This window comes from Sturnira hondurensis, unplaced genomic scaffold (assembly GCF_014824575.4).
Source record: "Sturnira hondurensis isolate 20B ecotype Veracruz unplaced genomic scaffold, ASM1482457v3 Scaffold0006805, whole genome shotgun sequence".
NCBI classification, from domain to species: Eukaryota; Metazoa; Chordata; class Mammalia; order Chiroptera; family Phyllostomidae; genus Sturnira; species Sturnira hondurensis.
In genome coordinates this window covers 1,323,099-1,343,020 of record NW_028079436.1, presented here as the reverse complement: position 1 = coordinate 1,343,020, position 19,922 = coordinate 1,323,099, and the positions used below count along the sequence as shown (strand labels likewise).

General features: G+C 45.6%; 1 protein-coding gene and 1 non-coding gene across 2 annotated transcripts in view; both read left to right on the top strand.

Moving 5' to 3' along the window:
• The window catches only part of HSPA4 (heat shock protein family A (Hsp70) member 4), a 43,534-nt gene extending 24,706 nt beyond the window's left edge, over positions 1–18,828 (top strand). The window contains exons 7-19 of the mRNA XM_037050469.1: positions 259–503; positions 3,775–3,851; positions 5,350–5,501; positions 5,995–6,101; positions 6,561–6,694; positions 7,893–8,074; positions 9,254–9,343; positions 11,544–11,696; positions 12,636–12,761; positions 13,547–13,654; positions 15,133–15,252; positions 16,359–16,520; positions 16,732–18,828. Coding sequence (XP_036906364.1) covers positions 259–503; positions 3,775–3,851; positions 5,350–5,501; positions 5,995–6,101; positions 6,561–6,694; positions 7,893–8,074; positions 9,254–9,343; positions 11,544–11,696; positions 12,636–12,761; positions 13,547–13,654; positions 15,133–15,252; positions 16,359–16,520; positions 16,732–16,935 — 1,860 coding nt within the window. The 3' untranslated portion in view covers positions 16,936–18,828. The remainder of the gene's footprint in view (positions 1–258; positions 504–3,774; positions 3,852–5,349; positions 5,502–5,994; positions 6,102–6,560; positions 6,695–7,892; positions 8,075–9,253; positions 9,344–11,543; positions 11,697–12,635; positions 12,762–13,546; positions 13,655–15,132; positions 15,253–16,358; positions 16,521–16,731) is intronic.
• LOC118990139 (small nucleolar RNA SNORA30/SNORA37 family) lies at positions 8,263–8,393 on the top strand. Its single transcript, XR_005067171.1, has one exon. It is a non-coding gene; the product is annotated as a small nucleolar RNA SNORA30/SNORA37 family (small nucleolar RNA).
• Positions 18,829–19,922: the final 1,094 nt, after the last annotated feature.

Below are 19,922 nucleotides of genomic sequence, written 5' to 3'. Positions count from 1 at the left end.
TGAAGTTCATTTCCCACCGCTTCTTACCTGTATGACCTGCATGCAGGTTATCTGGTCTCTCTGGGTTTGTAGCATCGTCTGTAAATCGGGGATTACAGTGTGTCTCTTTGTGGTTCGTCCAACAGTGACTAAGTGACACATGCTCACAGCCCTGTTTCAGTCTTAACGTTCCCCCCCCAATATAGTTTACCTGTTAAATTCATATCATAAAATTTAAAATTGCCTTATTTTTGAATTAATTGGCATTTTTATTCCAAGGTTCTCGCCACTGCATTTGACACAACGTTGGGAGGCAGGAAATTTGATGACGTGTTAGTAAACCACTTCTGCGAAGAATTTGGAAAGAAGTACAAGTTAGACATAAAGTCCAAAATCCGTGCGTTGTTGCGACTGTCTCAGGAGTGCGAGAAGCTCAAGAAGCTGATGAGCGCAAATGCGTCCGACCTCCCTTTGAGCATTGAGTGTTTCATGAATGATGTCGACGTGTCTGGAACTATGAATAGGTAACGATATTAATATTTTGATGTTATACTGAACTGTAATTTTTCTCTACTTTCATTAGCCTTAATTAGCTAATTGTTGAAATCATCATGGTTATTATATCACTTCAGTTCTATAGGTAAAAATTAGAGGCTATTCAGGATCCTGCGTTTTATGTGAAGGTTGGGTTTGGTTATTCTAGTACTGTAAAGTAACGGTTTTGTTCTGAGTAATGGAATATTGCAGGAAATAGTTCTTTACATGTGCCTGAATTATACATGATTACCAGTTTTTACAAAATCAAGGCAAAGTGCTGTAATTAAGAATTGTGTTGAATTTGATTTAATCATCGATTCTGAAGTTGGTGTTTGGGACAGTTCAGGGTCACTTGGGACAACAGCTCTTTTTGTATAGATGTGTCTTATATAGACAAGAATTCCAGGTGACTGGTGTTCAGGGCTGTCCTTGGGAATGGGACTGTTGGGTTGCTTGGGTAGCGAGACCGAGACGTTCTCTGGGACGGGGTGGGCTGTGTTGGAGAGTTCAGGCGAGACTGGCGCTTGTCTGGGGAAATGGGGTCTTAAAAAAAAAGTCAAGGTGGGATTTAAATTGCCCCTAATCTGCTAGAATTAGATTATTGTGCCTAGTAACCAGATTTGTAGTCACCTTTCCCCTGTGCTTAAAAGTGATCATTTTCATTTTTATTAAGTAGCAGTTTTGTATGTGTTGGGGGTGGGGCTGGGGTATGGGGGGCCACACCGTGTTGTTTCAGAAATTGTTAGTGGACTGTTACGGGGCTGTGAGAGCCAAGCAGGTATTTGTTACATTTTAAAAAATTGGAAACTGCTAAGTAGCTTGTGTGCCACTGGGAAAGCAGAGCAGTCGCACTGCACCCGCGGTGGCGTCAGGGCACAGCCGTGCCGCCCCTGCTCTGCCCGGCAACCTTCACGTCGTTGTTCAAGCTCACTAGCAGTCTTCTCTTTTTTAACTAATGGAACCAGATGATTTATTTCTGATATTTATTTTTTTAAAAAACTGAGGTGAAATTTTTGAAAGTGCACAACTCAGTGTCATTCACTTCATTCATGGTGTCTTGACTGCCTAGTGACAAACTGTTTTCACCGCTCCAAAAGAAATCCTTGTACCCAGTAAGCAGCCATTTCCCATTTCTCTCAGCGCTGCCCCGTGGNGAGCAGTCGCGCTGCACCCGCGGCGGCGTCAGGGCACAGCCGTGCCGCCCCTGCTCTGCCCGGCAGCCTTCACGTCGTTGTTCAAGCTCACTAGCAGTCTTCTCTTTTTTAACTAATGGAACCAGATGATTTATTTCTGATATTTATTTTTTTAAAAAACTGAGGTGAAATTTTTGAAAGTGCACAACTCAGTGTCATTCACTTCATTCATGGTGTCTTGACTGCCTAGTGACAAACTGTTTTCACCGCTCCAAAAGAAATCCTTGTACCCAGTAAGCAGCCATTTCCCATTTCTCTCAGCGCTGCCCCGTGGCCACACCAGTCTGCTTTTATCTCTGGGATTTCCTCTTCTGGATATTTCACATAACGAGTCATGCAAGCAAGGCACAGGTGGGCGAAAGTAGGTTTACAGTTGTTTGTGTGAAAAACGATGCAATAATAATAACACAGTAACAAGCTCTGTGTTTTACGTATTCACCTGTGACCCTACTTTTTGCCCCCCTTTGTGTTAGCTTCTTTTTGTGCCCAGCTATGTCACTTAACATACCGTTTTCTAAGTTCACTGGAGCATGGGCCAGCACTTCATCGCTTCTTATGGCAGCTGCTCTTCCATTCCTCCGTTGATCAGCGGTGGACATTGGTGGTGTTTTCACCTTTTATCTGTCGTGAATGAGGCACAAATAAGCACGAGTTTGACTATTTTGCTTTCAGTTTTTTTGGGTATACACCTAGGAGTGGAGTTGCTGAGTCCTCTGGTAATTAATTCAGTGCTTAGCTTTTTGAGGAATCACTTGCTATTAGGAATTCAACTGTCACTTTAAATTCCTGCCAATGGGTAAGAGTTTGTGTTGCTTCCCATCCTCACCAATACTGGTATTAGTGGTCTTGAGTTTTTGCCATTCTGATGGGTATTTTCTACACTTCTACATATTTTTTTTGTTGAGGTGTAATTAATAAAAGTAACTCTTTCAAAAAGTGTATTATTTTAGTGGTTTTAGTACATTTCACAGAACTGTGCAGCCATTACTACAACCCAATTTTAGAATATATTAACCTCCTCATAAAGAACTTCTAAATGAGCCATAAAGCCGTGAACAGACAGGCAGGAACCTTAAATGCATATTTCTAAGTAAAAGAAGCCAATTTGAAAAGGCATGATTCAACTCTATGCCTTTCTGGAAAAGTCAAGAAGACTGTGGAGACAGGAGAAAGGTCGGTGGTTGACAAGCGTGCGGGGGGGGACGGATGAGTGCATGGGGCTCCCCTATTTTTTAGGACAGTGGTGCTACTCCGATATTGTGATGGTGGGTGCTTATTATAATACTTTTGTCAAAACCTGTAGCACCCTACTGTGCACCGTCACGCAGCAGTGTTGGCTCACTAGTTGTTAGCGGTGTGTCACACTCACGCAGGGTGTGGGAGGGTTGAGGGGCGTATGGGAATGCTCTATACTTCTTGTTTATTTTTCTGTAAACCTAAAACTGATTTACAAAATAAAGTATATTAAATATAAAAAGACAAAGGAAAGGAAAAAAACTGTAGCCATTAGCTGTCTTTCTTCATCTCTTCTTTCTCCCCCTAGCCCTAGGCAGCTATAAATCTACTCTCTTTCTGAATTTCTCTGTCGTGAACTTTTCATATAAATGGAGTCATATAATGTGGGTTTTTTTTTTTGATTGGCTTCTTACCTAGTCTAATGTTTGCAAAGTTCATCTGTGTTCTCACATGTATTAGTCCCTTTTCTTGTATTCATTTCTTTCTCTTGCTGTGAGTACATTTGATGTACTCGCTTTTTTGGCTTTTTATGAGTAATGCTCCTGTGAACATACACATTCATGTGCAAATTTTTGTGTGGTCATATGTTTTTAATTTATTATATACTCAGAGTAGAATTATTGGGTCATAGGGTAAATCTTTGTTTAACATTTTGAAGACTGCCAGACTGTTTCCCAAAGTTGGCTGTTATCACTATATTCCTACCAGAAATGTGTGAGGGATCCAGTTTCTCTACTCCTTGCCAGTGCTTGTTGTTATGTCTTTTTGTTCACAGCTGTCTATTCCACGTAAGAGGAGTGTGTGATTTAACCTGTTGTTTATTTTACAGAGGCAAATTTCTGGAGATGTGTGATGATCTCTTAGCCAAAGTAGAGCCACCACTTCGTAGTGTTTTGGAACAAGCCAGTAAGTGTTCTTGTGCTTAAATTGTTTGTGTGTCTCCCACTCTTTGCAAATATTCGTTCTTTTTTCAGCCACACAGATTTTCATTAGATGACTTTGGTGCTGTATTAAGCTTCTTTATATGTTCTCTCTGGAACTCCCACTTCGCCCGAGCAGTCTTTTGACAATAGTGTCCAGGGAAGTGTAAAGGTTCCCCAGGAAACGTCCCTCAGACTCGGGGATGGCTGGAAACCCTCAGTTCTTCCCTGCTGCTCGTGACCACTGCCTTGGAGGTGCTGCCACAGCAGCCTCGGGGGCTCTTCTGCCAGTGAGTCTTTGTTTGCTGAACCACAGAGCAGAGGGAGGGTGTGATGGCCCCATTCTCATTTCAACAGGGTGCTTTTTTGTCTTGGGTTAAAAAGGTGGAGGTGTGATTTAGGAACAGATTACTAGTTTTCCCAAATTGAGTGAAAGACTTCCACGAAGAGCCCACTATTGTCTTGGTGGCCAGCTATTTCCGAGGGCTGACAAGTTCTGTTGGCTGGGCTGCTGGGTTCGGCTTGAGAGTCACAGTGGCCATGGTGAGTGGGCATGGCCTCTCACGCCGCGTCCACCTGCTGTTCTGTCTGGCCCTTCTCAACAGTTGTTACTGTTGCATGAACTGTGACCAGAAACTCAGGTGGCATTACAAGTTCCTATGTGGGTGACAGCACAGCCTTGGTGAGGGGGTTGTACGTGTGCTCCAGTTGGACCGTGCATCTGTCCGGATGGAGTGCCGCAGTGGCTGGGTGTGGGTCTCAGTGCCTCTTTTTGTCCCCTACGTTGTGACTGGGGCGATCCAGTATTTCAGGGCTGCCTTATTGTCCTTACGGCTCGCTTAACTAGTGGTGTTCTAACACATCTCTGGGGGCACTCCTTCAGCGATTGTGGAGCATTGAGTGTTCCTGGCTCTCAGCTGCTAAATCCCAGTATTTCTGTGCCACCCTGCCTCCACATTTTTTAGATCAAAACACCCACGTGTTTCCAGGNGGTGAGGGGGTTGTACGTGTGCTCCAGTTGGACTGTGCATCTGTCCGGATGGAGTGCCGCAGTGGCTGGGTGTGGGTCTCAGTGCCTCTTTTTGTCCCCCACGTTGTGACAGGGGCAATCCAGTATTTCAGGGCTGCCTTATTGTCCTTACGGCTCGCTTAACTAGTGGTGTTCTAACACATCTCTGGGGGCACTCCTTCAGCGATTGTGGAGCATTGAGTGTTCCTGGCTCTCAGCTGCTAAATCCCAGTATTTCTGTGCCACCCTGCCTCCACGTTTTTTAGATCAAAACACCCACGTGTTTCCAGGTGCTGTACACCTGTGTGAACACACATCATGTGCCTGCTCTTGTGGAGGGGGTGAAAGAGTGGAGGGTTTTGTTACACGTCTGAGTTGTTTTGTTGTGATAAGATGCTGTCTTGGTTTTCATTTCTCTGTAAAATAACTAAGTTAAAGATTCTTTTAATCTAAATATCTAATTGCTTTAAAACAGAGTTAAAGAAAGAAGATGTTTATGCAGTGGAGATAGTTGGTGGAGCTACGCGAATCCCTGCAGTAAAGGAGAAGATCAGCAGATTCTTTGGTAAGGAGCTCAGCACCACTCTGAACGCCGACGAGGCCGTCACTCGGGGCTGTGCACTGCAGGTGAGCTGTCCCGTCTCCGCTGCCGCTTTTGACTCGTGATAGCGGTTCAGCAGCCGTTTTCTCTCTCCAACCAATAACCCGAGGTTAGAGTGGGATGACCTCGGGGTGTAAGAGCCTGGAACTTCTGTTTTAACATGGGCATCAGAGGTGGTGTTCATAAACACAACTCTATAGCATGTGAAGAATGGAACTCTGTAACATGTAGTGAGGTGCATCAGCTTATTAGAAACATAGGTAAACCTAGAATACTGCTGCATGTGGCATATTATCTGTTGTCTACATATGAAGGAGCATTGTACATCAGGTAAATAAATGTGGACGCTAATGAAAAATGGTAAGGAACAGCCAGACTATTACTGGTAATTTGGCAGGTTATTAATGTAAATATTTAAGAACCATTGATGATGGTTTTCCGAAGTCTTTTTTAGTGATCTTATGATATTCATGATGTTTCTATTTGTCAAGTGGAAATTTTTTCAAATTATTATTTTAGTGTGCAATCTTATCGCCTGCTTTCAAAGTCAGAGAATTTTCCATAACCGATGTAGTACCGTATCCAATATCTCTGAGATGGAATTCTCCAGCTGAAGAAGGGTCAAGGTAAGAGGATTTATTAATTATTTTTGTACTTGAAGTTAAATTCAGTGTTAAGTCTGAGTAAAATAGTGCATTCCATTTCAACTTCTTCAAATATGTAAAATTTTGTTATAGTGCATGAATCAAAGTGATTACTTATTTTAGTCATCAGAGTACATATGTCTTTACTTTCTTATATTTGTGCTGAAATAATTGATGCCTTTTTGTGCCGATTGAAGTATATTCCTTTTTGAAAAACTGACACCACACAATGTATCTCTTGTTCTTAGAAACTTCTTCGTTCTCTGAAACTTTTGTTTTAAAATGGGCATCAGAGATGGTGCTTGTGAATAATAGACTAGGGGCTGGGAACGAGGCCAGTTGATAAGAATAAAAGTCTACAATAATTACAAAACTAGAGAATCTGGGCAAAAAGTGTTAGGAATATTCTGAAGTTGTTTTTGTCTTTTTTTCTCCATTCAGTGAGTGTGAAGTCTTTTCAAAAAATCACTCTGCTCCATTCTCTAAAGTGCTCACGTTTTATAGAAAGGAACCCTTCACTCTTGAGGCCTATTACAGCTGCCCTCGGGATCTGCCCTACCCAGACCCTGCCATAGGTGAGTGTCGGCTTGGGGACCACACACACACACACACACACACACACACACACGAGGACTGGGACGTGCAGAGCAAGCAGAGTTCTGAAATTTGGGTATTCAGATCACAAAAAGCCCTCCTGTAGCCTTTCTGCCAGGGTCGGAACCAGTGAGGTGGCCTTTATTTGGTTGGATCTCCTATCGTGGGAGCATGCTCCTGGTTGATGCGCGTTCTTGTTGCACCTTGTACGTGAGCTGGTTGTCAATGCTCGAAGGAGCAGAAGAAACTCAGTCTGGACCCTGACATGGAATTATGAGATGAGCGTAGAAAGTTACTAGGAAATTGAGATACCAGTATCACGAGCCATATTGTCTAATCTTCATGGACTTTGAGAAATTTATGATCTGGGAATAGTTGAGGAGAGAGAAACTATGAGTTACTTGATAATTATAGACCTATATGTGGGTGAAGTGTTAGGATCATCTTGAGTGGCTCTCAGAAGCTGTGGAAAGCTAACCTATTTTTCTCATTTGTGAAATAAATAAAGATAATTCATACTTTGCAGAGTTGTGAATTAAAAAACATGAGCAAAATGTTGGTTTGGTATCTGAATCTAGAAACAAGCAGTTCATTTACTTATTTATTTTTAAAGATTTTATTTATCTTTAGAGGGGAAGGGAAGGAGAGAAGGAGAGAAATATCAATGTATGGTTGCCTCTTGTGAGTCCCCTGCTGGGAACTGGCCTGCAACCCAGGCATGTGCCCTGACTGGGAATCAAACTGCGGTCGTGTGGTTGGCAGGCCCGTGCTCAATCCACTGAGCTACACCAGCCAGGGCAGAAACAAGTAGTTCTTGATGAACCACAGAGGCACTGTAGAATCACTGGGGGGTTTTAGCAGAGGGCATTGTGACAGTTGTTCTAGGAATTTGTCTGGCAGTAGCATAAAAAGATGGGCTGGAATGGGGGCTGGAGGAAAAGAAAGGTTTGGAGGGCTTAGAGATGCGTGAGTCCTTGATTGGGACAAGAGAAGAGTTCGGCTGCATGTGAAAGAGAAGGAAGTACGGCGATGTGATGAAACTCGGAGCACCACTCTGTTCCTTTGAGATGTCCTGGCTCTGAGAAGTACACGTAACCTGGCCTTGCGGGGGGCGCATTCGTATTTGAATTCCTCCTCCTCTTCACATTGTCTGTTCTCCTTTGTCTCATATGTCCACAGCTCAGTTTTCTGTTCAGAAAGTCACTCCTCAGTCTGATGGCTCCAGCTCAAAAGTCAAAGTCAAGGTTCGTGTCAATGTCCACGGCATTTTCAGTGTGTCCAGTGCATCCCTGGTGGAAGTGCACAAGTTTGAGGAAAACGAGGAGCCGATGGAAACTGATCAGAATGCAAAGGAGGAAGAGGTAATTTGTACATTTTGACCATTTATGATGGGCCAGAGGTTCTAGCAAATAGACTGACTGAATGATGGGGGGCGGGGGCGGTGAGGTATTGTGACCGAGCTGCTGAGCGTGGGTCTGCGTGCGTCCCCTTCGCCCACCAGGGGTCAACTGGCAGCAAGTCTGCACAGAGTTCATATAGAAGTGAAACTTACGCACTTTCACAGGTCCTCCCCCAGGCAGTGGGGCCAGGATTTGGTAGCTGGTGCTGAAAGAAAAATCCTTGGGGTGCATCCTTGCCCTGGGACTGTGCCAGGGGCAGCTGTCACTCAAAGGCACAGAGGAAAAGAGAAAAAAAAGTGTAACTGATGGGCTCCTTCCTTCAGACCACGCCCATGTCAGTTTGAGTCCGTGATTTGTTCTGATTATTGAAGAATGCTATTGAACCTCAATTGATGACTTTTCTCAAGTAGAATATATTTGATATTCTTTTGTTGGAATCATGCATTGTCTTGTCCTTATTGTGCATCACAGTCAAGGTTTTATTGAGTTGCAGATGTTGGGGGTCTCATCCTCAGAGGTTTGTCCGAGATCATCTGGGCGTGCCAGGGCCCAGGGGTCACTGGTTTTAAAGCCCCCGAGGTCACTGGGGTGCTGTGGGCATTGGAAGATGCTTAGTTGGGGCCTTCACAAACTTCTCCCTTCTTTTTTATTACGGTTGATCTTTGGTCTTGTAACGGAATTCTCAAGGTGTTCACCTGCCCTAATGTGTGCAGTGGTTGCACTTTTGGGGATGAAAAGGCTGATTTAAAAAAAAACTGCTTGAAAAAGTGAAGACTTTTTAGAGAAATTAGCTCACAAGGAAGCTTGGAGAAACTTGTTCTCTCTTCCGATTATGCTGTGTTGACTATCACCCTGCTCTGTGCTCTGAGTACTTTGTGGCTTATAGAGCAGTTCTGCAGCTGCTCTTGTGCTTGCGAGGACTGGGCAGGCCCGGCGTTGCCTCCAGGGGGCAGATGCAGTGCTGAGAGCCAGGAGGAAGGCAGTCCCTGTCGTCGAGAACGTGTGTCCTGGCTGGAATGGAGTCCAGGTTTTCTGGGGGCTGGGCACTTAGCGGGGACTTGATACCGCGTGATCTTGCCTGCGTGTCACAGAGGTTACTGAGTTGATAGCGGGGACGAATTGCTGTGACCTGTTTTCCAGAAGATGCAAGTGGACCAAGAGGAGCAGCATGTTGAAGAGCAGCAGCAGCAGACACCAGCAGAAAACAAGGCTGAGTCTGAAGAGATGGAGGTATGACTGTGTGGTAGAGGGCCGCTTCCCGTCTCGTCATGTGCGGGCGGGGCTGGCTGTGTGTTGACTGTGTTTCAGATGGCAGCCATGTTAGGAATTCTTCATGTATTTGAAGCGTTTCTAAGCCAAGTTTTGTAGTGCGTTTCGGAAGTACATTTGGCAAGCTAGTCTTTGAAATCTGTTCTGGCCGCTGTATGAGAAGAAAGCTCCCAGCAGCCCTTGTTTTAGGAGACTGGTGCTGGTCCAAGTGCTGGGCTCCGAATGGCTGTTGCCAAGCCATCGTGCCCATCCTTGACCAATATGTGAGACAGTCCTTTCAAATTTTGTCAGCTCTCTGAAGCTCTTCTTTTTTGTCCAAAAAATATTAAATAATGTAGTTGAATATATTTCATAAATAATGTAAATAATATATTTACCTAAGTGTTTATTTAAATGAATATTCTAACTTGATTTTTCACGTTTAAATTTATCATCAGCATTGAAAACACCTTTTCTTGTCGGCTATTTATAACATTGCATTGTATGCTCTTACCCTCTGTATTTCTCATTGTGACACTTCTGAAAGTCTGGCAGAGCCTTAAGGTGGCTTAAATCTGTTGCCCATAGTCATATCAGTTTAAACATTATAATTACTTTATTTTAGCTACGTAAATATTGTAAAAAGGAAAATAATGGGCAGAGGAACTTACGCCCACAGATTCTTTAGTCTACTACAGGCGTTGTCCAAGGCTGAAAACCTTCCTGTTGGTGGCGGGGTTAGGGGCAGTGGGAGGGAGAGGTGCTCCTTGTCCTGTGTGGCTGTGGAGGTGGGGGAGAGGGAAGGAGAGGCACCGCCCACTGTCCTCACTGCTCCCGCCTCCAGCTGCTGAGTGGCTGTGGGACTGCTGAGGGTTGTGGGATGTTTCGGGGGGCAGGGGGAGTTGTTGCCGAGTCTTCTTCCATGAGGTGGCTCGGGAACTGGTGCCTTTCAGAGTATGTGCTTTTCTGAGGGGAACGAGATGCCAATGATATGTACATTTCAGCAGCTGACTGAAGTTACCGGGATAGGAGGTGGGGAAATGACTTTGATACCACTTTTTAAATTTTACTTTTGTTTTTTAAAAGATTTTATTCATTTATTTATTTTTAGAGAGAGGGGAAGGGAAGGAAAAAGAGAGGGAGATAAACATCAGTGTGCAGGGGAAACATCAATTGGTTGCCTCTCACATGTCCCCAACCAGGGACCTGGCCTCCAGCCCAGGCATGTGCTCTGACCAGGACTCGAACAGGTGGCCCCTTGCTTTGTAGGACGATGTCCAACCCACTGAGGCGAACCAGTCAGGGTTGACTTTGAAATCTCGACCAATGTATAGAGCAAACTGAATTCTAGCTGAATTTGAAAGTTAAAAGTAAACCAAAAAACAAGTTGAATGGATATTTTTCTAATCTGTGGGTCAGAAGGGCTTATAAAGCACAAAAGCTTTATAAGCTTTTGGAAGAGGAAGAGAGGAATGATTCAACAATGGAAACTTGCATAGATAAATACAAAATTTAAAAAGCCAAAAGAGCCCATCACTTTGGCGGGGAAACCCCACTAAAATCCCGGAAGAATGGCGGGTGGCACATGACGAGGCAGTTGGAGACGCAAGTCACTGATCCAGAGTGCCCCGCAGTGACAGGAGGGCGACAGATCCCTGTGGCACGGGGCACAGTGGGGCAGGTTCTCCCCTTCCTCGTGAGACTGAATGGGAACAGGAGGTCTGGAAATAGTGGTAAAAATGTGCACCCTCTCCCCACTAACTCCATATGCATGTCTGTGTGTTTAGATGAGCATGAAGAAAGTAGAGATGCAGAGGCGTGTTGATGGTGGCATATGGGAGGTTTACACACGCACAGTTCAGCAGTGTCAGTTAAGGACACTCGCACTGTGGTGCCCTCTCCAGAGCTTTTGCATTCTGCCAACCCGAAATGCTGTCCCACTGAAAAGCCTCTTTGACTTCCGCATCCCTCCTTCCCCAGCCCTGGTGGCCACCATTCCTTTTTGTCCCTGTGGATTTAACTGTAGTTTTAACTTCCCTAGGTATTGCAAGAATAGTCCTAGGTTACTTAAGTCGTCAAAACACAAGGTTACTACAAAAGCAAGAAAAGCTTTTGAAATGGGACCCGTTCAGAAATTTAACATAGTCTGTGTGTTCATTCTTAACGGTTTTTGTTTCTTTAGACCTCCCAGGCTGGATCAAAAGACAAAAAGACGGATCAGCCACCTCAAGCTAAGAAGGCAAAAGTGAAGACCAGCACTGTGGACCTGCCGATTGAGAACCAGCTGTTATGGCAGATAGACAGAGAGATGCTCAACTTGTATATTGAAAATGAGGTGATTACTTCACGTCTCAGAACAATAAGCTAACAAATTAGTGTGGTAGAGTGTAGAGTGTTTAAGCTCTGTGTCTAGTAACTTACACATTTTTGGTTGTTTGGACTTTGAGAAAAATGTTTGATTTTTGGCAAAAGTATGTGTGTGGCTAGAATCTCTGTTAGGAGATTTTGACATTGTGGCTTTGGTTTATGGAACATGGCGGTCACGTTTGGGGGTGTGAGTGAGTTTGCTCGCTAGGGGTTGGGGCGTGTCAGGCTGTGGGTCCTGCAGGTCGACGGCGGGAGGAATTATGTTGCACTGCAGGCAGCACTGTGTTGGCCGTCACTTCCTTCCCCTGTTGCCAGTCAGTAATACAAGTGATGCAGGGTTGGGGTACTTGCGGCACTTTTATTGAATTAATTATTGCCCGCGCGGTCTCTTACCGGTCTCTCTAATAATTCACTAGATCGTAGAACGGTTTCGTGTTCCAGGCCTTCAGCATCTGCACCGTATGAACCCTTTGGTTTTTCTTGGTGCTCCTCAGAGCAGTGACACGGAGGCACCATGGTGCTGTTGAGCTCTGAACAGTGACCGCCTTATGTCCTTTTTCTGACTAGTTCTGCTTTTGAGTTTCTGCGTCTTGATATTTCTGTTCTTTTTAGAAAGTACCGATTTATTTTTTTATTTATGTTTTTCCTCCCTGTACCATTTCACACCTCCCTTCAGCCACCCCCCCCCCCCCCCAGTGGCTCCTCTTCTCTAAGCACACCCACAAAACTCTTACTTGTCTTCATTCTTTACTGTGGCCTGATGCTTCCAGGTCTGCTTTCTTGGATGGTTTGCGGAATTAAAAGCGTTTGGGGCAGAAGGATTTCTTGTTTTGATAATTATATTTAGTATTTAAGAGGATATGGTCTTAAATTATGTGCATGTTCAATGGATCACTGCTGTCCACAGGGTAAGATGATCATGCAGGACAAACTGGAGAAGGAGCGGAATGACGCTAAGAACGCAGTGGAAGAGTATGTGTATGAAATGCGAGACAAGCTCAGTGGTGAATACGAGAAGTTTGTGAGTGAGGACGTAAGTAAGGGCCACAGTGTGGCTTCACTGGTTACATGTCTCCGGGAGCGGCCCTGAATGTGTTAGAAGGGAAACATGTGCCTGTAGGTCTACAGCAAAATGATTCAAGTGCACTGATTTTGGAAGTACTGTTTCGTGTCTGTTAGTGGAGTGTTCTGTTTCCTAAAGGTCAGTCTCTGTGTATCACTGTCAGATACATTCGCATGCTGTTACTTACCGAGTGTCTTTCTTTATTTTTTTAATCCTTTTTGTTTTTAAATTTTTTAAAATATTTATCTTTAGGGGGGGAGGGAAGGAGAGAAGGAGAGGAACATCAATGTATGGTTGCCTCTCGTGAGTCCCCTGCTGGGACTGGCCTGCAACCCAGGCATGTGCCCTGACTGGGAATCGAACGGCGATCCTTTGGTTCGCAGGCCCGTGCTCAATCCACTGAGCTACACCAGCCGGGGCTCCCTAGTGTCTTTCTTTTAATCAGCTGACTTTTCCCTGGTATTTATTTTAACTTATTTGTAAATGCAGTTTCCAGTTCTCAAATTTTCAAAAATACCCAAGTGTTGCTTGCAGCAGAGAGTGTCATAAAGATCCCTGGACCTGTCAAGGAAAACAATATCTGGCCAGTCCTGTTTTCTGATCTCCTACATGCCCCTCGCATTTTAAAGGAAATTCCGCTGTGTCGCAGTCTGCGCCTGTGGCTCTGCGGGTGAATCAGCTGTTTCGGGAGTGATGAAGTCTGCTAGATCGGTGAATCACAGCTCACCTAAGTGCAATGTTCTCTTCATCTTTAGGATCGTAACAGTTTCACCTTGAAACTAGAAGATACCGAAAACTGGTTGTATGAGGATGGAGAAGACCAGCCAAAGCAAGTTTACGTCGACAAATTGGCTGAGTTGAAAGTGAGTGCCTTTTGAAAACGGGATGTGCGGAACTCAGGCTGTAGTTGCGGAGGGGCTGTAGTCTCCGAGTTGGGAGGGGCTCTGTGTCAAGTAGTGAAGACAGGCTGAAAGTGGTTGAGAGCTGTGTGCTTTATCGCTTAGGTTCACTGACTTTAGCACTTTTAGGACTCAGTGTAATGAGTTTATCTGAACGTTCAGACTTAAGACGTTACTGTGTTGGAGGTGAGTGCTTTCTTGGTGTCAAGGGGTGCAAAGGTTTGTGACAGGTCCCTGTCCTGGAGGCGGGCAGCGCAGCGGGTATGGCTGCGGCTCCCAGTAAGCGTCAGGTTTTGTGCTTGAAGAAGGTGATCGTTCAGCCTCAGGGTTCAAGGACAAAGAGCTGCTGAAGTCAAGGTGTCTGGGAGAGGATGTGAGTGCACAAGACTTTTCCCCTTCTCCTCGGGTTACTTAGTTTCTTGTCAGACTGGGCCACACTGACTGAAACAGGAGCCCCAGTGAGATCTTCCACTGAGGATTTTGTTTTCCTTTTCATTGATGTCAAACTCGGGAACGGAGAGAGAAGAATAGTTCCAGCTGCTGTCACCACGTGGCCAGCTTTGTTTCATTTCTGCTCTCTCGGTTACTTGAAGCAAGTTCTGCATATTATATTTAGTCCAAAAATATCTAAATAGGTATTTAAAAGAGGATGTAACCTTAAGCTCTGCCATAACCCACCTAAAACATTGCTTAACCATCACCATACCATACATCATCATCGGTTTTCAGGTTCCAGGTGTTTCACATTATTTTGTTAGTTTCTTTGACTCAGGATGCAAGCAAGGTCCACACATTTTGTTGGCACAAAATCAACAAAATGATTTTTTTTGTTGGCTCACCTTCCACTGTCACTCAGCGAAACAAAGACCATTGTCCCGCTGGCTTTGCCCCAGTCTGGAGTTTGCTGAGCCTCATCTTTGTGGTGTTTAACATCTGGTAATTGGTGGATAGATCTAGAGGGTTCCCAAGATTCAAGCTTAAAATTCTTCCTGGCAGTGGTACTTAGTGTTTAGCCTTGGGGCTCACTGTCGGCAGGCACCTGGTGTGTGGTTGTCTTTCACGGGGTTTTGAGAATGGGAGTCGGCTCAGGTGGTAGTTGAGGTGGCTGCGCAGGGAACAGCACCAGAAACATTTGTAGCCTCTAACCTGAGGACACGGGGTGGAGTGAGAACAGGTGTATAGTCCACGTGGAAGATAATACGGTGATTAAGAAAGAATCCTAAAAGAATAAACTCCATCGGGTGTATTCACAGCTGTAAGCCTACTTCTGCTCAGCCCTGTATGTGCTTTTCAGTGGGCTCGGGGAAATACTTGATTTCTTACCTTGCCCATGAAGGTTAAATGTGCTTTAATCCATAATCAATTTTAGTAATTGTAGAAACTGCTACTCTGAGAGTTTAAGCTGCCCTGTGAATAATTTGTATGTTCTCTCTTTTGTTAAGAATCTAGGTCAGCCTATTAAGATAAGATTCCAGGAGTATGAGGAAAGACCAAAATTGTTTGAAGAACTCGGGAAGCAGATCCAGCAGTATATGAAAGTGGTCAGCTCGTTCAAAAACAAGGTATCTTTGTTTGCCCTCTTCCCTACTATTGTTTTGGTAGACTTAGAGGTTTGAGACATTTATATAGTTATTCTCTTGTTCTCTTTAACTGTGCTTTAATAATACTGTTTTCTTTTCGGATATTAATGTAATACATATTTTACCGAATCTTACTAAGAACCTTGGGATTTGCCACTTCTCTTTAATAGGTGGGGTCTGGCTGGGACTGAGCAGTCTTGTTCAATTTCCGCTCCTTGCCGTGCGTGCTTCCTCGGCGACTTAGCTTGCTCGGTCCTGGTCCTTCTGAGCACGCAATAGGCGTGTGATTTCGCTAGTTCTGCAGATGCAGGGCTGTCTCAGCAGGAAACGGCTGCCGATCAGTGTTTTAGTGCCGTGTGGGTCGCCTCGTGTGCGCATTACTCATTAAGTCCACACCAGCACCCTATGGAGCAGAGGCCAAACCGGCCGTCCTGGGCGACGTCCAGCTCTTCAAGCCTCACTGTCCTTAAGCAGCACCCCAGATTACTTGGGGGTGCTGGGACCTGGCCGGAGGTCTGACTCCAGAGTTGGGGTTTCTAACCACTCCACTGTGCTCCTGCTTCCTAATGTGCATTGTTCGTGTAAGAAACTTTGAAAGGGAGAAATAGAACTCGTTTTTTGGTTTTCTGGTTTTGTTTTTTAGGAGACTGATGCACTGCCTACTGTGCTAATGAGGCACCTTGCTTTCGTTTTTTATGTTTTGCTCCCCGAAGGAAGGCCTCCTATAAAGAATTGTGTTTACTGTCGTTGGGTTCCTGACGGGCATGTGTAAACCTCCGAGCTCGTGTCTGAGGACACGCAGTGTTTCCTTAAGATCTCTGTGTAGAGTATGTGCAGTCGATTCTGCTGAGGCCTTCTCGTTGCAGCCTTGATGTGTAAGGTTTTACATCTATTTCTTCAGTTTAAAAAATTGAGCTTACTTTTCCTTTCTTGGATTTCTAAGGAATTGAGTATCTGTTTAAATTGTGAGGGTGAAGGCGTGCTCTGTTTTGGAAAGATTGTAACTTCTTGGAAGGCTGAAACACTAGGCAGCACTCGGGTAGGGAAGCTGTCCTTTGACACTGTCTCCTGGTGACGGCTGCTTGCAGGAGGACCAGTATGACCACCTCGACGCCGCTGACGTGACGAAGGTGGAGAAGAGCACGAACGAGGCCATGGAGTGGATGAACAAGAAACTGAACCTGCAGAACAAGCAGAGTCTGACCCTGGACCCGGTTGTCAAGATAAAAGACATCGAAGCTAAAATTAAGGTATTTAATAGCTTTACATTTTAAATATTGTTTTCTTGTCAGCCTTATTATTTACTACTAATAGTCCTTAAAGGGACATTTAAGAGGGAACTTCATTATTGCGTCTTAGCTTCTGCTTTGAGGGTTGGGTGGGAGAGGGTGGACTTGGGTTTTGTGTAACATGTAAAATTTACTTTATAAGAAAGCACAGTTTTCTTTTCCACCATTCTAGGAGCTGATGAGTATCTGTAACCCGATAATTTCAAAGCCCAAACCCAAAGTGGAACCCCCGAAAGAAGAGCAGAGCAGTGCCGAGCAGAATGGACCGGTGGATGGGCAAGGAGACAGCCCCGGCCCGCAGGCCGCCGGGCAGGGCCCGGACTCGGCGGCGTCCTCGGATGCAGACAAGAAGCTTCCTGAGATGGACATTGATTGATTCCAGCAGTTGTTTATATTAAAACAGACTATTATAAAGCTTTAAGTTGTCAACTTTGTTCCGAACATCAACTAGAGCAATCTAATACTGGACATTTCTTAGTTTTTAGGGGGTTTCAGGGGAAGGGATATAGGTAATGTATAGAGCATTTTGACTTCTAAATAGTTAGGTACAGAAATTAAGTGCATTCTATCTTTTTCATAATGGTACTATTTAGAAGTCCAGTTAGTCTTACTGAGCTTACGCTTCACTCCTTTTGTGTTTAAACCATACTTCTAACAAAGACAAGTTTGTTTGGGGAAGTTGAGCTCCAGCAGAAACTGACTGGCCGCCAGGCAGACGGCTCGTTAGGACATAAACGGCAGGAGCCGTAACCGTGCCCCAGAAGTTCGTGGTGGGCATCGCCACGGAGTCCCCTGCCTGGTGCGGGGTGGGGATCCCTCTTCCTAGGGGACAGCGTGGCGTGGCATGGGCCAACAGCACAACACAGGTGTGCTCCGAGCTGCTTCCCAGTGCTTCCCAGTGTGCTTCTGCTTCACTTCCACTCCCACCCTGTTCCTAGCCCCCGCCCCTGGCCCCCAGTAAAGGAGCTCCCGTGACAGGTGCCACAGGCCGCCTCTGGGAAAACAGGCCCCTCACCTGGGGCAAGCTGTCGACTGAGGGTTTTAGACCCGGAGGCCCTTTCTGGGGAAGCACGTTCCTGAAAGTATGTTTTCATTGATACAGGCACGATAGATGTACCCAAGGAGTTGATTCTTGTTGATTATGGTGTAAAGATTTGTATCCTGGCCTGCGTATTTGGCTGAGAGATGTTCTGTAAATTTGAGGTCTATCTTGAAGTCCCAGGACCAGAGTTATTTTTCTTTTTCTTTTTTTTTTAGCTCTTTCACAATCACTTGTGTGTTGTGTTAATATCTGTCACGAATCTGCCAATTTTGTATGTTAACAGCCGACAGATCGTACAGAAAGCTAAGGTACACTGGGTTGTACTGGATGTGTAATTAGTGTTAAAAAGAGTGGTGCTGGACCTGGCCAACACCTCCCTCCTCGGGCCAGTGTCATGGGCACTGAAGCACCTCCGGCGACTGCCCGTAGGGGTGGCGTTGGCGGGAGTGAGGTGGTTTGGAAACTCCAGGGAAGCCAATATTAGAGGCCAGAGCTGGTACTTGCCTTAGAAACTGTTACAAGCTTTGTTGGTTATGTTTTTGATCTTTGCAATAATTATTTTCTGTATAAGAGAGTGCCTGTTAATTTTGGCTTATGTTGTCAGAAACATGATTATACCTTGTGCATTTAGAATAAGTTTCTGCCCATCTGTGCGCTGAAAAGTTTTAGGGTGTTACAACCTCTGAAGTGCTACAGAGAAACACTGCTTAGAGAAAAGGAGGGTGCAAGTCTGTTTATGCTGGTGCATACGCATGCGTGGCAGCCAGGACCTGGCCTATTTTCAGAGCTTCCTCTGCCCACTCTCTACCTGGCGTACTTCAAGAGTTCCAGCTGGCCCCTGGGGAGGCCAGTAGCTGCTTTGGAGTGCTGGCTATAGGTTTTAAGCCAATTCTTACGCAACTGACTGAGTCCTTAACAGCCGTTTCTAATACATTTTTTTTGTGGGGGAGGGTGTGGGTGTTGGGGTGAATTTGAAGGTTCAGGTTTAAACAAGAAATAAGGCGATGTGGTCTGTTTGCTGTCTTGCTAAGACCAGTTGGATTTACGTAGAGGCCGGGCCAGAGAGTGATAATCTGTGACTTCGTGCAGACAAGTGTTTATCCAGGTTGCATTATCCAAACTGGTTTGTTAAAGCCCTGGGTCACATTCTTACACGACGAAGAACATTCAGTAAACATGACACCAGTTTAGGAAAAATTAATAAAAGAAACCTGTCTTACACTCAAAGGAATGGTTTCCTTAATTTTGGAGAGGGGGTGTGGGGGTGCAGGGGTGCGTGTGTGTGCAGTGAAAACCTCCCGAGCCAGTAGTTATCTTGGCCCTGCCCTGGTCCTCACCCCTTGGTCTCGAGTCTGAACAGGGAGGCACATGGCGCTCGGGTGGGGAGGATCTCCTGCTCCACGCCCCTCTGATGTAGTCTTCCTTACTTCGAGAGTGGACAAGAGCAGAGGGTGGGTTGTGGCCTTGTAAGAGTCAGCGCGGGGAGGGTCGCCTGCCCATTGTGGGAGGGCACAGCCCTGCGTGCCACTGGGGTGTGGTGTGAGTTGGGGTGTGTGGGATGCTGGTGTGTTGGAAGGGGGTGAAGCGTTCAGAACAGACCTTAGCTGCCCAAAGCTTGGGGCCTGGAGGAGGAGGGGTTGGGGGCCTCCATCCCGAGTCCTGCCACTGAATGGTCCCTGTGCTCTGGTGGTGCTAGGACGTCACCTGCCATGACCTACCAACAGGGGACCTGGTGGGGTGACTGGGAAGCCTGGGACCAGCCACGTAGCCGCCATCCAGAGCATAGCCACTTTACAGGGGTACTGGGGTCACCAGGGAAATAACAGCCCTGTTTATCCAGAAGTGGTACCAGTGTCCCGTGTGTCCCTGGGGAAGAGGGTGTTACAGGCAAAGCCAGGGTTGGTGTGAAGGTTTTGCAATGGGGTGGCTTCAGCTCCATGTGAAGAACTTGGAGCCCAGGCTGGTGTGGCTTGGTGAGAGTGTCATTCTGTAAACCACAGGTTTGGTTCCTAATCGGGACACATGCCTGAGTTGTGTGGGTTTGTTTCCCAGTCGGCACCTGCAAGAGGCAACCGATCAACATTTCCCTCTTTTGTTCCCCTCTCTAAAATCACTAAGCATGTCCTTAGGAGAGGATGAAAAAAAAGAACTTGGAGGGTTCCCATGGGGCTCGTGAGCATTCACACAGAGACATTGGACCAGTGGCCTTTGAGAGGCTTTTCAAGCAGCTCAAGTGGCTTTTGCAGCAGCTGTCAGGTGGTAGGGCTGAGAGTTCGGCTTCTGTTGTGGGCCCTGGGCTATTCAGAGCTCTCAGCCTGAGG